This window comes from Phyllopteryx taeniolatus, chromosome 16 (assembly GCF_024500385.1).
Source record: "Phyllopteryx taeniolatus isolate TA_2022b chromosome 16, UOR_Ptae_1.2, whole genome shotgun sequence".
NCBI lineage: Eukaryota > Metazoa > Chordata > Actinopteri > Syngnathiformes > Syngnathidae > Phyllopteryx > Phyllopteryx taeniolatus.
The window spans coordinates 16,752,880-16,766,534 of record NC_084517.1 but is presented as its reverse complement, the minus strand read 5'-3'; the positions used below and the strand labels follow the sequence as shown (position 1 = coordinate 16,766,534).

General features: G+C 42.1%; 1 protein-coding gene across 23 annotated transcripts in view; it reads right to left on the bottom strand.

The window, feature by feature from the left end:
- srcin1a (SRC kinase signaling inhibitor 1a) overlaps positions 1–13,655 on the bottom strand; it is a 130,789-nt gene that overhangs the window by 24,804 nt on the left and 92,330 nt on the right. For 15 of the 23 annotated variants that reach the window (XM_061749103.1, XM_061749102.1, XM_061749101.1 and 12 more), the window contains 7 exons: positions 13,216–13,245; positions 7,113–7,308; positions 6,447–6,458; positions 5,162–5,457; positions 2,616–3,436; positions 2,111–2,212; positions 867–994 (listed from right to left, as the gene is read on the bottom strand). In XM_061749103.1, the coding sequence (XP_061605087.1) occupies positions 867–994; positions 2,111–2,212; positions 2,616–3,436; positions 5,162–5,457; positions 6,447–6,458; positions 7,113–7,308; positions 13,216–13,245 (1,585 nt within the window). The remainder of the gene's footprint in view (positions 1–866; positions 995–2,110; positions 2,213–2,615; positions 3,437–5,161; positions 5,458–6,446; positions 6,459–7,112; positions 7,309–13,215; positions 13,246–13,655) is intronic. The other 8 variants (XM_061749109.1, XM_061749110.1, XM_061749112.1 and 5 more) reach the window with 5 other exon arrangements.

Here is a 13,655-nt window from a genome sequence, read left to right as displayed (position 1 = left end):
GGATCCGGGTTAATGGATACCTTGGATTAAAATTACTAAACTGAAGCATTCAGGAAACGACCAGTTTGAATATCAAGCAACTTTTGGTTAACAAAGGACTTTGACCTTCTGCTGTACATGTCAGTCCCTCTGAAGAAGGAGCACTGAAAACTACCCATCCGCCGACTAGCTATGCTTGTCATTTGTGATTTGTCATTTGTGAAATGGTCATTTGGTATAGACCATTTCATAAATACGTTTGTAAACAAAACGTGCAAGGATTCTTATGGGTGGCAGAAAAGAGATTGACTACCGTTAACCTGAATTGAAACTATGACAAAAACTTGGCAGATATACCCCAAAAAGTTGTTTTTTTTCCTAATTCTAAAAAAAATCATTAAAAATCTAAATTAATCCAGCGGAACCAGAATAGTTAGGTTGTTTTTGAGTAATGTAGCAAACCATAACGGTTAGCCTGCTAGCTAAAGTCAGCTGTACAGCATGCAGCAAAAGAGATAGTGTCTACCATTACTCCGAGTAGCAGAAAAGCCAATTCATTCCCCAGTCCCGCAGTGATCATGCTGATTATGTCTAAATTTCCAACACTTTTATTTTTGAATGAATAGACCTGCCTTCTCCTTTCAAACTAATCCGCTATACACGTAACGTCATGTGACCAAAACCGGAAAACAGGTTAGCTGACTTCCTGCGTATGCCCCAACAACAAGCACAACAACGGGTTGATGACATGATGGTCTGATGCCAAACTTGATAACATTTTGTTTTCATTATGGCTGGTGTTTTCAATTTCTGGTAGTAGCTTGAGTCCACTACCAACTAACAAGAAGCTGTAAGCTGAGTTCCCGCCCCGACCGTCCAGTACTCACTTCCGGTGGCGGAGCCATCGCTGTTGGTGTCGGTCTTGTCACTGGAAGAGAAAGGTAATGTCCGTGAGAAGTCGGCTCCCTGGTCCGGGGGGCAGCCCGCCATCATGCAGAGACGCAGCAGGCCGCATCTGAGGGATCAACGGCCACAGGGCAAGCACATTACAGTGCTAACTCTAACAGCAACACTGGACAGTAACAACGAGGCGTTGCGTCGCCCGCATTGTGTCCGTAAAGCTAATGTTGCTCAGAACTACCAAAGTATTTTCCTTATGTACAGTGTTGTAATGTAACGGAGTAGAAATACTACATTACTATACTCCAGTAGAATGTTCCGATACTTCATTATTTATATTTTCTTTATTTTACTTTTTCTCCACGTACTCCGATAAATTTCCCCTAACCATCTTTGTTATTCGTTACTGCAAAATAAAATCCGAAGAATGTAATGATGTCACAGGGATGCCAGTAGAGGGATTTCATGAAAATGAGACGCAGGTAATCAGGACCAACCATGTGTTTAAGCAATATTCAACACAATGACTTTGACAGAATTCTTCTCTATTTCAGTATTTCTCAATTTCTCAAACACAAAACCGGATTGTCTAAACCAAATGCTCAGTGTCCTGAACCCACTTATTGAATTGGTCACACTTTTGGTAGACCTTAAGCACTTTTTACCTAGTTAGACAGAAACTGCAAACATATTTTCACCCACAAAAACACATTTTGCACTCTGATGCACTAGTGTTCCATAATGATAAGCACAGGTAGCAAACGTGAAACTCAATTAAAGCACAGGTGTCTCAACAACGTAAGATTCAGAGACGGAAGTAAGTAGGCCTAATTGCTTTTGTCATTACATACATGTTTGCAGTATGACTCTATACAGAGCTGTACACAAAAAATATATACATATGTTTTTACTATAAGCACTAAAACGGATACTGTCCAGTGCGTTCTCTCATTTGATCTACTCGAGGTCTCTTTTGAGGCCATGGTTTGGTTTTGCAGGAAGAGTCAAGAGTTTTGGGAATGTAGCTTGAATTTTTGGATTTGTATTTAAGGTACTGAGAAAGTGGGTGGATGTTTCAATCAATGAGTTTTAGCAATTGACAACTACTGTAAGAACCTTGAACTTTTATTCAAGTATCACTCTTACGTACCTTATACGTGCCTAATGTGTGCTGATGCACCTGTCAAGGTGGTGGTCTGGCTGTAAACTTAAAGGGGTTCGGATGTCTTACGTGCTGTCACTGTCGGGCGCTCTGGTCAGGACGCTCTGGACCAAGCCAGTCAGACTGGCGATCTGCTTCTCCATGGCCTCCATGCGCTCGAGACGATGATCCCTGTCAGAAAATGCAAGAAGAACCGCAGCGTCCAATCTCGGGTCAACTTATAAAACAAAACATTCAAAAACATATATATATGAAACTTGGTAAAACCAATTAAATATACGGTTGATCAATATATCCGCTAGCCTAATAGCATAATTGCCCAAGTCATTTTTCTTGAAAAACAAGGAAAAAACAAAGCAAGTTCATGAAACAAGAAGAGTCTAGTTGCCTAGATAAAACTTTTGTGGATTACTTACACTATTCAACGAAAATTCTTTTTCATATAATAAAATGTGTGATATAATATTCATTTATTTACAATTTAAACTCATGTGACAAATTTTCATTCTACTTTGTACCCCTTAAAAACTTGTCATGTACGATTCATCTTCATACCTCATACGCTCCAACTGACCTGCTAGCATCAGCGTCAGGTCCAGACATGGATGTCCCAAAACCGGGCGTGGCCCTGCCCCCGTCCCCGGATCCGGCTGTGAGGCAGAGAGGCTCAGAGCCAGAACTTGGTCTGGACTTGGGACCGTCCATGAACACCGAGGAGGACGCTGAGTCTTTGCGAAAGTTCTGCCTGACGGGCGAAGCCCTGTTGGGCGAGCCGGAGTACGAGTCTCTGTCGCGCAAGTGCATGTCGGGGATCTTCTGCGGGGACGACGGCGGCATGCGGAAGCCCATGCCCAGAGTGGCCGAGTACGTGTCAGAGTATAGGGACCCCCCGGGCTTGTAGAGCGAATCGTCCAGCTCCCCCTGCAGGGCGGCGGCGGAGTACGTGCTGAGGGAGCGCACAGAGCCACGGCGGTACAATCCAGAGGACACGGGGAAACTGAAAGGGTCGCCGATGGCAGCCAGTGACTGTGTGGAGGCGATGCTGAGGCGGCCCTCGTGCATCAGGCTGTAGGGGTCCGCGTAGAGAGACTCGTTCTTCATCAGCGCCAAGTTCTTCGCCGAGACTTCCTCGTCCGGCTTGACGTCTCGCCGCTCCAGGATGGCACTGGGTGAGGGCGAGAGGCCCGCGTTGGCCACGTGGGCGGCGGCTGCGGCGAGGTGATGAGGGTGCCGGGCCTGCTCGTGGGGCGCGTGCGACCCGGCGAAGGAGGGTGGGCGACCACTACTGTAGGAGAGGCGCGAGCGGGACGGCGAGCCAGAAGAGCCCGACGATGAGGGGAGCGTGTTGAGGCGGCGCGTCGGGGAAGAGTCACGGGACGAGTAGACCAGCTCCCTCTGAAATCAGGAAGCAGCCCATGTTGCCACGGAGACGCAAATGACTGACAGCAGTAAACGACTCTTTCTATCCATTTTAGCCTGCTTTTTGTGGAGTGTCATAAAGTTGCGCTGAACTCCCTTTATGACCCTCAAAAGACAATCATTTCTTATTGCATTAAATGCTTAACTCATTCCGCCTTTGCAGCATCAGTTACCTTGTTATCAACAAATACAGGAGCACAGCTTTGCTCCGGCACCAAACAATGTGAAATAAATACGTCTGTACGTAATACATTTATTAGAGCGCCACCACCTGTTTGTCTCAAAGCCCATCCAGCAGTATTTGCTTTAATGTGCACGATTTCAATTGAATCCAAAACAAAAAAACAATGTCATTTCTCATGTATAATATGCATTTTTTCCTTTCCAAAAGATTCATCAAAAGTTGATAGAGTGTATTATACACAGGTATAAGGAAAATTAAAATAGTTTTTCACATTGTATAAAAGTATACCGGTAATACCCCCACATACTTGCAGTTTGGCAACTGGGATTCATCCATTCGTAGAATTGTTTATCTCCCCCCCCCCCCGCCTTTTTTTTTCTTTTTTGGGGAGTGAACCAATCCCGAAAACGGCTATTGGCGGTTTATCCCCGCTTATTCAAGACATTTTTGGGGTTATTTTTTTTCAGTACAATACAATTCAATTATCCGCCTATTTTTGCTATTTGCAGGGAATACAGGCACACCTACACACCTACCTGTCTATTTGTCATTGTCACCCTTCCACTTACCATATGCATTGTTAATGGCAAGAAATGGCTAAGCAGGGTTTTGTGTTGAATAATTAAAACAAAAAAATCTGTCTCCCTCAGGCCTTTCTTGATTGTCACTGAGGTGGAAATGTTAAAAAAAAAAAAAAAAGCACTTGTTTTAACACGGCAACATTGTTGTCAGCAGATGGCCTACTGAAGACAGGAAACACTTTTCCAGGAGGAATACCTGCTTAAATCACCCGATGAAACAACAAAAACAACAACTCGCTAAAAATGCTCATTAGTTCTGCTTTAAAGGCTGCAGATGTTTACACTAAAACTACAAAATTACATCATTACATGTATCGTAGGAATTCCCGCATACTGTTCAAATGTGGCTGCGACCAGTTATGTTTGTTTCTTTCCTACACCAGAAATGTTCACGGGTCCCACTGCATGTTTATCCATTCAAATAAATAAATAATTAAATAAATAACTTTATACTATTTTAAAAAAAATCATATATATTTTGAAAACGTTTTTAAATTTACAAAGTGGTACGTGAAAGTATCACTTAGGCCTACTACATTAATGTATTTTAATGTCGATAATGATGGTGGTACTTATTGGGCTAAGTATTTTCTTAGTTGGTATTTGGTATAAAAAGTCTCAGAACCACTGTTCTGAGACATTATTTCAAGATATTGGTCATGTTTTTTTTAGCTATAGTTGTTGTTTTTTGCAATATTTACTGTATACATTTAAAATAAAAAAATTATAATAATGTTTTGAGCAATGAGGCTGCTAAGGCTACTAAGGGTGATTAAAACAGAACAGAAGAGCAACTACACTTCCTGTACTGGAAGAAATAAAAAATTGGGTGGATTATTTTTTTTTTTTGACACAACAGCATTAGTAGGACTGCTTGATTGTGACAGATTTTTTTTTCATTCATTTAATTTTTTCAGCCTTCCCGCCCTCGCTCACCCGCAGGTCCCCGTTGGCCAGGTGGGCGGCGGCCGGGTAGGAGGCGTAGACGGGCTCCTTGCGGTAGATCTTGATGACGCTGCGGTCCTGGATGTCGCGCACGTCCTCCAGCTCGTAGAAGACGTTGCGGGCCTCGTCCTTGATCAGCACGGCCGTGTTAGGCGACTTGAGCATGCCCGCCGTCAGCTTCTGCGGGAACATGTGCACGATGAGGGCGTGCAGCGTGTCCAGGCTGCTCAGCTCGTGGGTGATGTGCACGCGCCGCGTCTCGTCGCCGTACTGCAGGAAGAGCACGCCTAGGAAAAAAAAAAAATATAGAAAAAATATATAGAATCACAAAATTCAATGTAAGACCTATGCTATGTTATATCACATACACATGCCCTCTACCCAAGAATTTCTTGGTATTATTTTTTTACAATGTGTTTTGACACTCATCTTTAACCAAATAATAAGAACAGTTACTGTAACTATCATTAAATTCAAAATATACAATGTGTCTGCATTTTTAAATGGGGAACCTTTTTGTTGTTCTGAAGCTTTTATTAGAGAATGCTGTACTAAATTTTCATTTACTATTGTCATGAAATGAATAGGGGCGATACTGTAACACATTAATCTATTTGGATTATTCAGTTGGAAAGGACATACTTTTCACCCAGACCTGCATATTTTATCCTGTTAAACCACACATAACAAAACATAATCAAGTCTGTACACAATGAATATTTTGGCAAGACTGCTCTTGTTCAATTTGGCGTTTGTCTCGTTTCGAAAAAGAGCTCTTCATAAACGCATTTTGATATAAGCAAAATTTATTTATGGAGATTTTGAAAAATATGACATACTGTATAATACATGAGAGCACACACAAGAGCTATGAAACTATTCTGAGAAAACATTTACCCAGAACCGTAAATTTTATCTTGTTCATTATATATATATGAGGGTAATTAAGTTACGATAAATGAAAAAGTGTAAATGGTAAATGAATAAGAACTTACTTGGCCAACCTAGTGTAATGCCAATGACGTATGTTGTATGTATGATGTATGTTTATGAAAATGTTTAACTTCTTTCAAATGTTTAACTTCTTTTAAACATAATGTGTTTTTGCATCTTTACAGCGGGATGAATCCAGTCCGAATTTAACAATGACAATTCTGCAGGATGTAAATGTAAACATACTGAAGCGAGACCGTGCACACTTGGAAAACACTCTGAGATGCTGTAACACCTCCATTTAATCTGATATTTCTTGGATGTGTCTTGACGCCTGACTAACCTGCATATTCATCTTGGTAGAGCACCGTCCAAACACACAAAGAACACACAAAGCAAAGAAAGAACCAGTCGTTAAAAGTCAGACATGTTGTGGGGATAGAGAACCCAAAATGTGTACTGAAAATGATAACAAGGAGGGATATATTTATGGCCTTTCCATTGGCACAATAGAGTCAATGAATACAGACACTAATCAGCCCAGAATCATTTCACATCGACCATTACGCTAACACAGTTATTTTGCGCAAAAATAAATACAATAAAAATGTGTACATTGTATAGTAATAATAGTAATAATCCTCAGTTAAATAAAAAACAGTGGAACCTCAGTTACCTGACTAACAACAGAACAAAATTGGGCAAAATACTACAGGTAAAAACATTATTAATAACAAATACATTTTAAAAAATAGCAATAGTAATAGTAAGTAATAGTAATAATTACTATTTGAAAAATGGTTCAAATGGGTCATAAATTTACACCAGAAATAAGTGAGTGATATTAAGCATGTGTTTTTTCTCCTGTGAGCAAGCGATACAAATTAGGCAATGGACTCCTCACCATCATGCCAATAGAGAGTTGTATGGACCACGACAGGATGTTTTGTGTTCGTGTGTGTGTGTGTGTGTGTGTGCGTATGCATGTGTGTGTGTTCTACATGCTCACCTGGAGACCGTAGCTTATTCTGGCTGGCGGAACGCGACAGGGGCAGGCTCTGGCGGAACCGATTCATCCTGTTGAAGCCGATGGGGACGTCGGCTTCGGACATGGTCTCCAGGGACTCGGCGGAGGCGAAGGAGAGCTTGGTGGCCTGGTCGGCGAGCCCCGACTGGGTGGACTGGGAATGGCGAGGGCTGCGGCTCTGTAGAGGAGAGATGACACGGCAGCGTGGTGAGCACACGCTGGAGGAGGATAATGGAGTTAGATGAACACGAGTGACGAACAAAAACGCCTGAGTGCCTTTTTCGGTTGAACACTCACAGACAGAGAACTTTGCAGTATAAGGATCTGCTTCAGCTTTGCATAAATTGTGTCATGTTTGTCTGACTTTTGCACACCTCCCTTGGCGGCCTTATCCAAACTCTGGGCCTCCCGAGCTGCCATATGCTTTAAACGACTACTCTTTGGGAAGCTCATGCAAATCCGACGCTGGCACATTGTGGATTCAAGGGCAGTTGGGCCCGAGCTGAGCGGACCGGCTGGCTGACCCTCTGGCTCAGATGCTGCCGTAATGAGCTCCCACAATGCTCTCTGCTGCTTGTTTGGAGGGAGGACCTTTGTACTCTTTGACACTCAACAGGCGGGTCCGGGTCGCCTTCTTACACTAGTAACACATCCTCTCAGTCCCTATTGGATTTTTCAGCAAGTTACAGTGCATTTTTCTACACATTGTCACGTTACAGCCTTATTCCACGATGGATTCAATTAATTTCCCCCCTCAAAATTCTATACACAACACACAAAAATGGCAAAAAATTGCATAAATATGAAAACACGATAAAAGAGAATGTGAAGAAATAAATTTTTTTATGAAGTGTAATTAAACTGAAACACACACACACACACACACACACACACACACCCAGGCAATGTAGTACAGTCATGTTCTGTTGTTGCAATCCTTTCCCAGTGCATAGTATTGGCTCATCTTTGCCTCAGCAGTTGTAAACTGGGAAAACCACGCCAACTCGAACGCATCCATCAGAATGACAAGAAGAAGAGAGCAAGGGGTCTCCTGTTGGCCACTTTTGGCCTAAGGCGATGAGTTAAATTTGAGGGAGGATAATACCCCAATGTCCAGAACTAAGACAACAGTGCACGTGTGTTTATTTTCACCATTTTTTATCTGCAACGTTTCCAATGATGCGGCAAGGACGAATCATTTCACCCTATTAGGTATTGGCACTAAAAATGCTAACACTACTAAAGTCGAGTGGAGCCAAGTTCTGACTTTCTTTAAATGCATGCATTGTGTTGCATCTGTGCATATACAGAGTCTATAGTGTGCGTCCTGTTTAGCATGAACAAATTTCCCCCAAGGGACACTTTTAAAGATTTTTTTTAATACTTATGTCAACCTAAGTGAAAATAGCTTTAAGGAGCATTATTGGCCCACTTTGAACCATCAACAATGTTTAGCATCACAACAAGTCAGCTACATAATTCATTATTTCGGCCCTACAGCGACTTATGACTTGATACTACCCTCGATCTATATTACATGTGCCGGCCTTTTGTCAGTGTGCATACATAATTTAGTCTCACACACACGCGCACACACACACACGTGAGTGTGATAGTGTTCAGCAGGCAGTTTGTAAGCGTGCGAAGAATACGTGTGCGGCGCTATAAACCTCGCCGAGGTTTCTTTCTTCGCAGGCTTGTTTGGCCGATGCCTTGCCGAGTTCTGGCTGCAACCTGACGGGTTTCATGTAAATGAGGGCGGAAAACAACAAAGTTTACAGTCCTTGGAACGCTTGTGTAATGGACGCCTTTATCTGGGTCTGACAGTCAGCACAAAGCAGTTTTTTTTCTATTGACATAGAAAATATACACGTCAACATGCTATTTTTGAAAAAAACATTTTATAAAAGCAAATAACACTGCTGCAAAGATACCAAGAAGCCAATAAAACATGAAATTTCTCTGCAGCCATTTCACAGCGTCAGTCATGAATGAGAGGTTACATCCTGGCAGAGCTGCGTGGCGTTCACTGACCACCTTCTTCCTTTGTTTTTTAGAGCAATGGGCACATTATCTACACTATTCTATTACACGTGAGTGCTACTAGCGTAAAATACATGTCAATATATTTTCATATATATCCTATGTAACCTGAGGCGATAGTCTTGCATTTGTATGTGATGTGTTGCAAATACGGAATAATTTAGTGGAAAATCCAAGTTAAAGATTGTATTATGCACAAATGTGAAAATAAATTCCTCTATCCCAACCGCATTTATCTGGAACTGCACTGAAAATGAATGGATTTGTCCTTGTCCCAACTAACTGGTGTATATGTTGAACTTGTTTTTTTTGTTTTGTTTTTTTTACAATTGTGTGACATTTAAAAAATGTTGAAAAAAATAAAATATGCAAGATGTATCCGTTTTTAATTTCCACTATTAAAATGGTTAACTTGATTTTATTTGTATCGCTGTTAACTCATTCACTGCCGTGGACATTTATATTCGTCAAGCGCAATCCAACCATTTCTGCCATCAAAGAATATAACAGTCAAGTATTTTTTTCAAAGGGTCGGCATGGAAGAGGGTCATGGCGAGCTTGTCTGTGAAATTCAGCTTTGTAAACCACCGTAATGACGAACAGATCCCTGTAGATGGCGGCGTTGCATCTCTTTGGATTTGAGGTCAGCACGGCTTTTGAGCTGAAGACAAAAATTAGGGTGTGAATCTCAACTTGTCAAGTTGATTATGAGGGAGAGAAATGCCAACACGTTGGCAGTCGAATAGGTTTTGGCACCTCACACTTGAACAGAGTACATACAGTATATGTATGGTAAAAGCAGGGTATGTGTGAGAAAAGATGACGCAGTTCATGAAGTGAACGGCGAACGCCATGTAAAATTTTTTTTTCCCACATTCCCAAAACATGCATGTTAGGTTCATTGACGACTCTAGATTGTCCATCGGTATGAATATGAGGGTACGCGTGAGGGTGGATGGATGATTCAGTTATTTTGGATGGTGTTCAACTATTGTCCAGTGCCTTTTTTTCCCCACAGGAAATCCTACAAAGATTCTCGTGAGCGGCCTCTGAGTTGCATGGAGGATGTAACTGACCACTACTAAGTCATGTGACATTCTCCAGGAGCCGACTGAGCGAATATTAGTCAGCGGCGCCAATGTCAAACACAGCTCTCGACTGGGAGACGAGAGGCAGGTGGCGAAGTCTTAAAAAAAAAAAATCACAATTCATCACACTTTGACCGCCTATTCTCAGATCATTTTATTCCCTCCTGCTTCTACACAGTTTACAAGAATATCTTCTTCTTTGTACTTCATTTGTACCTCATTACAACATTTGATCTCTCTGACTGACTGGGCCTCTCTCGCTATTCACCCACCTTCGTGATTACTCTTGGGCCAATCTTCTACTGGGACACACAATACCCCGGAGCGACCTCCCCTTCCTTTCCCCCGACAAGACTACTGAGGCTTTCTAATAGCAGGAGCCGTCAGTGCATGGAGCAAATTGCTTTACCGGGGAATATACATGCGAAGGAAAATGGTGCCCTTAAGAGAACGGTGAGCCTAACAAAAATGTTGTTTTATTATCTTTTACCTGTCATTCAAATAATGACCGACTTAATATTCTTAAGAGAATTGCAGTACAGGCTTACTTAGCTGATCTTGGAGGAGCTGTTCAATGCGAGAACGTTGTTTTATTCGCAATCATCCCTGACTGAAATTGTTATAGGCTTGAAGACTTCCAGGAAATTTCCCACGATGCACCTGGCTGCCCCTTCCTGCTAGCCAGGTCTATTTGTTTACATTTATTTGCTGTTTATTCTACGTCTCCCCCGGTAGTAGGTGCTCCTCCTGCCAACATCGCTACCTTTATTATTTGGATGAATAGCACTGTGGAAACCTGCCCTAAAGGTCTTATGAAGTGGAAAACAACTCCAGTATTGAAGGATAAACACCTCAATTGTGTTTGTATGTTTGATTTTTGTTGTTGATTATTTTGTGATGCCACCACTAAAGGGTACTAGTGGAAAAATATGACAGCAATAAACACTGACCCAGATATTGACATGGGACAGATGATAAGGTATTTGTACCAGATGAACGAAACGTATTGTACATTGAACAATACATAGTGCACTGTTAAGAAATGCACCACATTAGCTTGGTATCTTCTGCAAATTAGAAATATCTTTCTGTCCAGGTTGCTCAGTGCAACAATATTGTTAAGCTGACAATAAGTTTACAATAAAAATCTCCATAACTTACGTACGAAATGCAGCGTGTGAACTTGCTTTCTTGTGTAAATCAGCCACGTCTCTGTCCAGGCTGCTCAGTATAATATTGCTAAGTTAATGATAGCTTGACAATAATTGTACAATTAACGAAATGTCCCCAGAGCTCAAGAATGCGATGCATTAACTAAATAATTTGTGATAATGCCATGAAAATAAATGCTATTTATATTGCACAGTGTGCGCATGACAGAATGGGAGTGATGTGGCTGAACCTACGTGATCTAGCAGTTCAGAATGAGATAACAAGGACCTAAATTAATTTATAGATTTACACTTGTACAACAGTGAAGGATTTTAAAAAGTCGGTTTAAATTGCCTGCACGGCTTTTTGGAAATTGTTCCTATTGTAAATACAATGGGATTGACGAGCTTGTCAGCGACCTAAGTACGCACACGTTTAATGCGTCGGCAAAACAAGAAAACTAAAGGCTATCATTTGGCTTGCGGCAGGCACTCTAATTCCCATCAATCACTTTGGGCGTAAAATGCTGTGAGTGATAGATGAATTGCCGCGCATCCCACTATGGGTCAAAGAACTCGGCTATTGATATTCACTGACATTTCCACCCTGTCGCGCTGATAGCCGAGCCGGAATGGAGGGAGAGTTGGGGGGAGAATACACAGCAGATACGCCCAGGGGCTTTTTAAAAAATGTTTTTTATTTTTTTTTTAAATCTACCATGCTCTCACACATCAATATTCGCATTTGTTCGCACAAACTCCTCCCTGCCAACTTCCGCGAGCGACAAAGGCCTACCGGGGGGATATTTGACTGCAGGAGCAGGTGATCAATACGTCTTAACAGTGAGTAATTCTTCTCGGTATCGTGCCGAGGCATTTGTTAAAGAAGCCAAATGTGGCCACGGGAGTGACGAAGTATGGTAAATCCTCGTCGGCAGAACCCTGACACGACCACCTCTTTTAAACACACACAAATATAAATATAATTATATATACAGTGTGTATACAAATGTATAATGTATATATACATATACGGTATATGCATGCATGCAGGAGCCTTGAGGGGAGAGCAGACAGATAACTGGAGGTCACACAGTCATCTATACATCATGCTCAAAGGCTACCAAAGTGACAGCATTTATGTCCTGTAACTAAACAGTAGACCCAAGGTCTCAATTTAAGCTTTAGTACACAACGATGTTGTTTAAAATGGAATAAAAACGATGTTTTTCAAATTCAACACAAGTCGTCTTTGGCATTTTGCGAGGGTGGGGGTTATCTCTGTTTGGTGGTGTGTCCATGCGCCACATACTCACAGCCTGCTGCCTCCACGAGTTAAAATGCTTTCCCCACCACAGTCTGGGTTCTGCTTCCGCAAGCAGAAGCAAGCAGCCGGCCACAGCGCCCACTAGCGGCGAGAGGACGAGAAGTAATTCGCCCAGCGCCGGGAATGCACACACTCCCCCGCAAGATCTAACCGGTTTTTATGTGCACACTTGCCGGCAAGTGGCAGCCCGCAAGCTTCTGTAGTGTTCGATGACAAAGAAATCTCCATAGCGTTATGCGCGACTAGCTTGTGGAAGTTGATCACATACATGCAACTATGCAAAACTGTCTGGAAATTAATAGGCGACACACAATAGGTTGATTTTATATGTCACATAGGGGGGTGCACGGGGGGATTGTTGCTCAAGTGGCTTAAAAGGTTTGGGAAATGTTGATTTAGATAAATATAAAAGCAGACTCATACAAGCAAACACACAAACTCCACGGTGGAGGTTCCTTTTAATATCCAGCACTGACCTTAAAGCTCCAGTAGTTGGGTTGTTGCTGCTGTGTTTCCGGTGGCACAGAAGAAAAAAAGAGAAGACATTTTTTGTTAGGGAAACGAAAATGAAATACTGTTCCCTCTCTGACTCTCTTTTAACGTGTGCACTTGAAGGTCCCGTCACACCGCTACATATTGAGTTGAGAGGGGATGTACGGATGTACGTAGGGGTCTCGGGAAGGGTGGTGGGGGGTGAGCGCCCCCGCATTAAAAATTTAATCAGCCCTGAGTCATAACCAGCCAGTTGCCTCGGAAATATACCTCGCCGATGACAAATTAAAAAAGAGAAAGATTGGGCAGCGTTCATGAATTTTAATATTAAATCCCAACCCTTATTCTAACACTTATTCTTCTTATCTGCAGGCACTTCTGAGTAATCGGTCAGTCGCTGCGTATTAATATATCCTGACGCACA